Source organism: Gossypium hirsutum, chromosome A05 (assembly GCF_007990345.1).
Source record: "Gossypium hirsutum isolate 1008001.06 chromosome A05, Gossypium_hirsutum_v2.1, whole genome shotgun sequence".
In the NCBI taxonomy this organism is placed as follows: domain Eukaryota; kingdom Viridiplantae; phylum Streptophyta; class Magnoliopsida; order Malvales; family Malvaceae; genus Gossypium; species Gossypium hirsutum.
Genome location: NC_053428.1, coordinates 11,101,315 through 11,110,602, shown reverse-complemented (window position 1 = coordinate 11,110,602; position 9,288 = coordinate 11,101,315). Strand labels below are relative to the sequence as shown.

General features: G+C 34.9%; 1 protein-coding gene and 1 long non-coding RNA gene across 2 annotated transcripts; both read right to left on the bottom strand.

Moving 5' to 3' along the window:
* Window positions 1–768: 768 nt before the first annotated feature.
* On the bottom strand, window positions 769–3,863 carry LOC107960756 (uncharacterized). Its single transcript, XR_005927058.1, has 3 exons — window positions 3,717–3,863; window positions 1,542–3,344; window positions 769–1,444 (listed from the first exon to the last, which is right to left on the bottom strand). It is a non-coding gene; the product is annotated as an uncharacterized lncRNA (long non-coding RNA).
* A 1,293-nt stretch (window positions 3,864–5,156) lies between these two features.
* On the bottom strand, window positions 5,157–9,109 carry LOC107958474 (myb family transcription factor PHL6). Its single transcript, XM_016894251.2, has 8 exons — window positions 8,783–9,109; window positions 7,080–8,069; window positions 6,676–6,883; window positions 6,413–6,489; window positions 6,273–6,312; window positions 6,008–6,080; window positions 5,847–5,916; window positions 5,157–5,709 (listed from the first exon to the last, which is right to left on the bottom strand). The coding sequence occupies exons 2-8, from the start codon at window positions 7,704–7,706 to the stop codon at window positions 5,350–5,352; spliced, it is 1,455 nt and encodes a 484-aa protein (XP_016749740.1). The 5' UTR covers window positions 7,707–8,069; window positions 8,783–9,109; the 3' UTR covers window positions 5,157–5,349.
* Between the last annotated feature and the right edge of the window lie 179 nt (window positions 9,110–9,288).

Sequence of the window (9,288 nt, the reverse complement as noted above, 5' to 3'; positions counted from 1 at the left end):
GATATGATATTTTAAATTAAAAAAATACCCACTTGATATTCATGTAACTAAAAAAATAAGGATGTAATGAACTTGAATTTAACAAAATATATTTAATATATGCAAAAACAATGTAAAATATAAATTTATAGATATAAAATAAATTCAATTAAACAATGAAAAGATAAGAAAATATCAAGTGTATATTTATTTCATTAAAAACAACTTTTATGAAATATTTTTAAAATTTTTTTCAAACAACAGATAATATTTTACACAGATTCATTCAAACACTAAAAAATATTAATTTTTCAAAATATTAAATCATTTTCCAAAAACCATTTTTAATTAAACAAATGTACCATTAATTTATCAACCAACGCAGAACAAACCAGTTTATATATTCTGCCAGCATTTGCAGTATCGTAAAGCTTAAATTATTTTATCATAGATTTACAACTTTCTTGGACAATTTCATTTTAAATAAATAATATCTTTTAAAGTTACTGTTATGCATGCTTTACCATAGCAAGTATATACGGTATATGATTAGAACAATACAAAATTTAAAAATGGAATTGCCCTTGTTTGAATATATATATATGTGTGAATATTTTAGATAATTAACATTTAAAAATTAAAACCATTCATGGTGCGTTTAACATGAAGTAATCACTGCCAATTTCTCACAAGGCATGGATATTTTTCTTTAAAATAATTCCTATCATGATATCTGTCAAATTTTCTGCATTTTTGGATCTCCATACCCCCTTTTATGTTGGTATTAAATAAGAAAACAGAGGGATTCATAATTTATTCATGGACCTTACAAATGCAGATATGGTGAGACCCAAAACAATCCAGCTTAGCTTACACCACTGGTTTTTCATCAAAATCAACATGCCAAACTTGTAATTTTGTTATATTGAACATTTACTGACATGGACATTTATCACTGTCTTTTACGTTACAAACTACTTTGATTGGTTTCATGTCAGTTTGTTTAATAACAGACATGCATGGAACCTTTGTCTTTGCCAAAATGGTATTTGCCATAGGCTCCCTTAAAGCCTTACCCTTTTACCTGGGCTCTTCCTTAACTTCAAACGAAGGTCCTTCTCCATTGACAGCACTCTCCAAATCCTTCCAAGTCGAATCACCGTTATCGGACCCGATCTCCGCCGTATCGTCCACTATCCACTCATTCATCGGATCTATCTCATCAGCCACATATAGTTCACACCCAACTGAGAGTGCTGCTGCTGCAGTTGCAGATTGTAATGAACAAATGTGAGATCACTTAACAGTTGTTCCTCGGTTCGATCCCTTCCTTTTGTCAGCAGCTTCTCCGCTAAACTTCGGTTGAGCCTGTATTTTGAAGCACCTACAAAAGTCTGGCTCAATATTCTCGTCGCAAATCGCTGCAACTCCGGATACTCTCCTCCGTAAGGTGACCACCACATAGCTAGATTCACATTAGCAGATGACAAAACTATGTTTAAAACAATCTAAAAATGTAAAAGAAATTGTGAGAGAGGATAGAATAATGGTTATTTCTTTACCAGGAGACAAGTTGGTTCTTTGCTGAACAGTACTTCCCTGTCTGAGGGCACCTTTACAATGTCGAAACGCATCGAGTTGTTGTAAGATTTTATCTTGAATGGGCTGATTTTGAATCATACGGACCATACAACATAAAAGGCCGAAGCCGACCTCGAAATCACTTTGGAAATCAGTTGAATAGAAAAAGCTTGGATTAAAAAAGTAAAACCTGCAGCGTGGAGAGGGCTATGGAGATGGCCATCCCAAATCTCATCAATCGCTTTCCAAATCGGCATATACTCAGATTTTCTGCTATTGCATCCCTCTTTAATTGTTTCCTTCACTTGATCTATGGTTTCGTATATATATCCCATTTGCGGTTTATCCGCCCCATGCATCAAACATAGAACACGTATTAAAGGTAGAGTCAGCTTTACAACCATTCCGGCTCCTCTCCAGAACGAAGCATCGCCTTCCAACTTCGCTACCCTCTTTCCCTCCACTGTAGAAGACCGTGTTGTGTTGTTCCACGCGGATGATATGAACATCGCCGTGATGTTTCTCTTTTCTGATATAATATTCTCTAGAGTCACAAAAGGCACGGCCGATTTTATCTTGGTAGGTTTAACAAGATCATGACCATCCATCTAATCTCGCAAAAGGTTTAATACCGTCACATGACCATGGATGAACTTCTAAGATGGTCTTCGCCTTTTCTAATGTCCGTCGAACGTCACCCATATTCGCGACCTTATCCAACATTAGCTCAATACAATGAGATGTATTCACAGTCCAAAACACAGACTTCCACCGTTCCGTGAACTGCTTGCCAACATCTCCCACCCAACCTGTTGTAGAAAAGGCAATGACTTGAACTACGTTTTCAGCCCCAACCTCATACATAACCCTATCCAACAATAACTGCAGCGTGTTAACATCATCAACCGAAGCTGAAACATCACAAGAGTGAAGATAAATCGGGCCCTCCGGACAGTCCGCGATAAAACTAACAAAGTTTCGACCTTGTTAGTCGATCCATCCATCCAACAAGATGCTGCATCCAGTGTTTCCCCATGACTGCCTTATCTTCTGCACATATTCTTGGATTTCCTTCACTTCATCCTTGAGAATCCACCCTTTCAATTTCAGACAATCGGGGATCTTATTCTCTGCCTGACCCGGACCGCGAATATCATTCATCAACCTTTGGAAGCTTAGCGAGTTCACAAGCTAAAAATCGATACCTCTTTCAAAGAAAAATCTACCAATGCATCTCTTGTTTTGTTTACCCGGTTCTTGGTTCGGATCACCGATAACAGCAGCACTTTGTGAAACCATCCTTTTGCAGGAAGCTACTGAATCTTCTAGATCATCTTCAGACATAGAATCTGTATTACCATATTCTCTACTCTCGTCACCAGAAGATTCAGAACTTTGATGCCTGGTTTTCTTGGCACCATTGTTATGGGGACATCCGTTCCGCTTCTGTGGAAGAGGTTGTCGACACAGATAAGGAGCATCGTTGTGGAGATGCTCTCTCCCTTGTACCATGTCTCTGAACAGCTTCTTGACATCTTGGGGAACCTTTTCGCAAGGGAGGACATTCCCACGTACACCTCCCAAGTGGTACTTGAGACGGGAAACCCACTCATCTCTTTGTCACAGTAATTGCATTTGATTCTCTGCTTTTTTACGTCCCCAGTTTTACCATGATCACGAACATTGATGAAGACTTCACTTGATGCCATCTTATTTATTTCAAAGCCACACTGCAAGTTTGAACCTGGATTCACCCAAGTAATCTGTTCAGCACTTTGACCAACCTTTGGATGCCAAGGTAACAAAAACGACCAACCAAAATTAGGATTTAATTCTTGAGCCACAGACAATCCATCATAATTGAATGTAAAAGTGTATTTGACTGGAACATAGACATTATAAAAAACATAATAAAAAAAAAGATCGATAAAAAATAAATCAAATTGAATATAAAAGACTTTTGATTTGGAGCCATCAAAACAAACAAAAAGCACCGACAAACAAAGAAAGAATTCATGAAAGAAAACCCCATAAATCTGAAATGAAAAAAAAAAAGATAAATCCTTAATTTCAGGTCGATATAACAATGGCACAGATGATTTTTTTATCATAAGACAAATAAAGTAAAGAAAATGTTAGACATGAAAAGGAGATACCTTTGAGGGAGAAGTTAAGCCTAAGAATGATTTTGGTGTTTCAAGGGGGAAGAAGAGTTGCTGGAAAAACAAAGCACAAGAAAGAAGCGAAGGGAGTAAGAAAAAGGTGAGAGCTTTGATACTACTTTCCGAGTCTTGGCATTTGTGTGGTTGATTTATTTTTCTTATAGTGGGGTCAATTGCCAAGGAATCCATGTGTAGACCAATGGCAATTTAAGGGGACCCATACTTTCTGTGTTTTTTTTGAGAATGGGACCCACACCTTTTCTTGGCCTTATCTTCAGAATTAGATAAATGTAGCAAGTTCTTGAGAATCTGAGTAATTTAATGTGATTTGTAGGTTAATTTAAGTTTGATTTTAAGCACAAATAATTAATGGTTAATTTGAATATAAGAATGAAACTAATTATTTACTATAAATAAATTAATGAAATCAAGTATATTCAAAATAATTCATTACTAATTTTTTATTCATGAAATGCACAGTTTAATTATATTCGAGTGTATTTATTAAAATATATTATTTTTATTTATTAAAAATTTTGTACAATTTATTCAATGTTTGATTATTAATATAATTTTAAATTAAAAAAACTATGATTAAAAGTTTATAATTCAAAAAAGGAGTCAATGCTCTAAATTTTCAATTTTAAGTGATTTTTTTTAGTTTTATTAAAAGTTTATATTATGAGTAATATAAATTAAGACCAAAAAAATATATTTATATATGTTATTAATTACAAATATTTAAAGAAAAATATTAATGGTCACTAAATTTCATTATAAGGATTGTTTACCCTTGTGCATAGGGAGAGCATTTTTCGATTATAATTCATTTAATTGACTTAGCCGATGGTTGGATTAAGCCGGACTAAAGTCTAAATAGTGACGTTAAAATTTTGTATAGATCTGGCCTAGTTTGATTCACGATCAGGCTTAGAGTAAACTTATTTAAGAGTCTGGCTATTCATTGATGTTCGAAGGCTCATTCAAAATTTAAAAGGGTTCGAAACAAATATTAAACTTGAAAAATGAAATTTAACAAAAAAAAATTAAACTCATTTAAAATATGGATTGTCTTGAGCTTGTTGCTGCCCATTTTTTAAAATTTATAATATAATATTGTATATTATGTAATTTGTACTATAAAAATTAAATATATAATAATATAAATATTAGAATATAAACATTAAAAAAACATTAAATTACGATTTTAATAAATGAAAAAGTATAAATATTTTAAAAAATTATAAATAATACAAAGTGGTCTAGAGTTTGAGTTAAAAATTTACTTAAACAATATTTTAAATAATATTTTAAATTAAACTATACTTTAATAAATATAAAATGTAATAATATCATGCACTAACTCAGCCAGCCCTAAGTGGTGGATTAAAATTCAAAGAAACTAAAAAAAGATTCATTTACCGGAAGAAAATATGAAAGAAAGTGAAGCTTTAAGTTGATTCATTGGCAAAATCCAATTCTCCGAATTTCCCAAATGTCATGCATACAAATGAAGCAAATCTAAATTCAATAACTTTTTACACTAAATTAATGCGTATACAAAAGTTGGGGTGATTTAGAATCTGATGCAATAAAAAGAAATCATGAGTTGAGTTGGGTGAAGCTGTTATTGCACAGGATTTTCCACCACAGCCTCGTCTATGGCCGACTCTGGCTTGTCCTCGAAGCGGAACCTTTTCAGACTTGATTCAGGTTTACATTCATTGACACTGAAACCGTTACCTTTATGCTTTGACGGTAGAGAAGATGACGATGATTCGGTTTTAGATTCAGAGTGTTGGGAAGCTGCGACAACAGCAGATGGAGAAAAAGGTTGCTGCAACTCTGAGCTTTGGCTCGGAGGATCCGCTGGTGCTGACAAGCTTAGTGTAGGAATTAAGGCACTGCCAGCTTTCTGTTGTTCTTCCAAAATCTTCTGCAAATACCTTGCCTGTTCTTCTATGCGTAACTGAAGCATCCTTTGTAGCTGCGCATTGGATATAGAAATAGCACGACTCAGAATGCATGTACGGGACCGGTTATGTATAAGCTTATAATTTCAACTTATATAAAGCAATCATTAAAAATTTCACAATGCTCTGGCTCTATGAACATAATAAATACCTCAAGCTGTTCATGTAATTGTTTCTGCACTTCAATCTGCATTTGCAGAGCTTCAGTGATATGCGTGCCCCTAGAACCAAAAAGGTTAACAAACATTTTACCCACATTCTTGTAAAAAAATGACAGTAGAAATACATTTAGGGAAATGAAACAACAGTTACCCATTTTTCGTTCCATCACTCTCACCAATGCTTAAAGCTGCTTTCTTTTCTCCAGAGCTCCAAGTCTTCTTCTCTGGATGTTCAAACAGACAAAAAAATGTCAATGGATTTTTGAAACATGAGGTTAAATATCAGCATTTCAAATATGGTCTAGAAGTTGCACAAGAATAGTAAAAACGAGAGTAGTCATCAATAATTCTTGAAATATTAGTTTTACAAACACACACACACACAAACAAGTTATTTTTTATAAAGAATCTATTACCTTCTTTCTTCTCAGGCATATATTTGGCAAGTCGATATTTCTGTAAAGGTAAGACGTAGATAATAAAGATGTAAGATCAATATCTGTAGTACATAACAAAAAATATATGCTTCATTCATATTATAGAATTACTCAAGTACTTGTAAGTGGCTCTTCACGTGGTAGATAGTCAAACCTTCAACATTCATAAGCTTTAGCACACCCTTTGGAGTTGCCTCTGCATCATGTACAATATAATCAGCTTTTCCTATTGCTTTCTTTGTGTAATACAAATAGCTTATTCTATAAAAATATTGAGTTTTATTATGGAAATGTGTGTTGAATAATTTTAATTCGACTGAATTGAACAGAAGAAAGAACTAGCACAAGTTAATTCCTAGAGTAGATAGCATAACCTACTTACTTTCAGGCCCATCAAGCTTGCTGACAGCCTCTACAAAGCACTCATGCAGCTCAGGAGTCCATCTCATTCTCGGCTTGTGAACAGCTGCTGGTCCGGACAGAGCAGGACTTACAGCAGCACTCATAGATGGTGTCGCAGAAGCCGAATTTTGGTTGCATGTCAACCCTACAGTTGGCTTTGATGAAGGTTGAGGTGATTCATATATTTCCTAAATGTGAACCAGTAGTTAAAGCAAGAAAGGGTGAGAATAAGAGTAAACTGACCCCTTTTCTTATCATTTTGCTCTTCTCATGTCTTCAGTCTCAGGTTTCACTTCAAATATCGTATCTCACTCACCCATAAATATACTTATTATCAACAATAGGATATTTTGAAACTGTAATTCAATGATAGCCACAACTTACCTCAACTCTGGGATTTTCTCCATGGTCATTGATAGCAATGTCAAGTTCGTCAGACAAGACATGTAGCTCTACTTGCTCAGTGAGGATGAAATTATCCCTTTCACAATGCATACCATGAAAGCAACCATCATCGCAAGCATCTCCTGGAAAATTAAGTAAGTCCTTCATTACGACTTCTGAGTGGTCCACATCATATGGATTGTACAAATCCTCAGTAAAAACCACGGGAGATTTCGATGAATCAACAGCAGAAATGAACTGGTGGCATGTGGGAGGATGTGGAAGAAATGGGAAATTTCCAAGCTGTCGCTGAGTTTCTGATGTAGACGAAGATGACAAATATAAACTGGTACAGAACACAGAAGAATGTGAAAAAGCACCCTTAGCATGAGAACTTGGAGAACTGGGGCTATTTGGTCCAGAGTTTAACTGATTCTTTTTTAGTGGAAATAGAGATGAACATTCACCGGTCAACCAAGATGGACCTTCTAAGTCCCTACTTGGAAAATTATGAATTGGGGATACTGCATTGGGATATGATTCTCCAATTCCCTTGCTAGGACCGCTCTGTGTAACAGATACAAAGCTAGGGTGATTTATGGTCTTGGATGATATCCCAACCTTCATCTTGTTCCTTAATGGACAGATACCAAAATATTGTAGAAATGTAGAAGTCAACAATGAGAATCAGAGATCTTCGATGGCAGTTCAGTGATTGAACCTCAAGGCTATTTCAAGATTAAGCTTATAGCTAAGTTGAATATATGTCCACCAGAACAGTCAGATACAGTGCATGTCTATGAAATTGAAAGGACTGCACTCTGTTATCACCAAAGTTACATTCTTCAGATAGTCAAATCTTCAAACCTGAATCTGTTGCGCTGATCAATTTAAAGTGGAAAGAAATAAGTATCAAATCAACCCACCGACGTTGAGATCAAAGTACATCATCATTTTAAGACAATGAACAATGTCTTCCCAGAAAAGAACCTGTAAAACAGAACAAAAGTTAAGCAATCAGCATAACAGCCACAAGGAAAGTAAAACATTTGCTGTCTAATATCAATTGAACTCCCTTCGATAAATGCTAATTAAAGTAAGAAAAAATAGGCGGCCTGTGAGTTCACTTACATCTCTGGTTACAAATTACCATAGTTCACTTACATCTCTGGTTACAAATTACCATACTTTCATGAAGTGGATGAAAAAGGTTAAACGACCATATAAGCCCCTTAAGGAATATGAACCTTCTGTTTCAAACCCCAGATTTCAGTAAAAGGTTCTTGTGGTCAATTTTCAAGAAAACCTTGCTTAGACGGTTGTTTGAATGCTTAAACACAACTAGACCATCAAGACAAATAAAAATAGCCGGTAGGCTATAATTGTACAAGCAATTCCCTGTGCATAATCAGCGACCAGTCGCGATGTAACACTAAACCACAAAGCTGGTAACAGAAAAGAGTAAAAGATAACATTGAACAATGCTTATAAAACAAAAGGTAGACTTATAAACCACACACCACCTTTTGGTAAGCCATTGAAATCCCAGATACCAAAGAAAACCCACCCAGAATCAGAGCCAAGGAAATTCTCCCCCCCCCCCAAAAAAAAAAACCCAGAAATACCAAGTCACTGAGATTCAGAACCAACATATAGAAAGTATTAAAAAAATGGGTAGAAGAAGATGGACAAGAAAGACATACCAAAACTTATTTAGATTGTTTTACTTTGAGTAGAGTTTCGGATGTAATTTGCTAAACCTTCATTTCTCCCTCCGCAAACGTTCCATTGCAACAATAATAAGGGATAGCCAGAGTGAAATAGTGACTTAGAACGTCGTATAATTAAAGATAAAGTAGTAGGCCATCCCTTTACCTTTAAATTAATATTAATCAATGAAACAATACTAATCATTTCTCAAGTTTAGCATTGCCATTATCAGTCATTGGTTTTATCTAGCAAGTTGCCAAGTTATTTTAATATCAAACAGTGGTTTGTTTCATCTGGTTTGGCCTATGGAGGCAATGTCCATTAGCAAAGGAACTGCTATGATATATATATTGCTATAACCTTGGATAGCGAGCTTTGCAAACCTCAAACAACACTCATAAAAAAAACTTCACATGTCTTTTAATTAAACCAACGATATCGTGAACTCACAATTAGTTAATGATCGGTGATTGGTTAACATATCACAACTTAATAAATT

Excerpts from the sequence above, each read along its gene's own strand:
- LOC107958474 (XM_016894251.2), bottom strand. The coding sequence starts at position 7,706 with ATGAAGGTTGGGATATCATCCAAGACCATAAATCACCCTAGCTTTGTA. Across the intron at positions 6,884-7,079 it reads GAGAAAATCCCAGAGTTGAG|GAAATATATGAATCACCTCA; the intron begins GTAAGTTGTGGC and ends GTTCACATTTAG. Across the intron at positions 6,313-6,412 it reads ACGTGAAGAGCCACTTACAA|AAATATCGACTTGCCAAATA; the intron begins GTACTTGAGTAA and ends TTACCTTTACAG.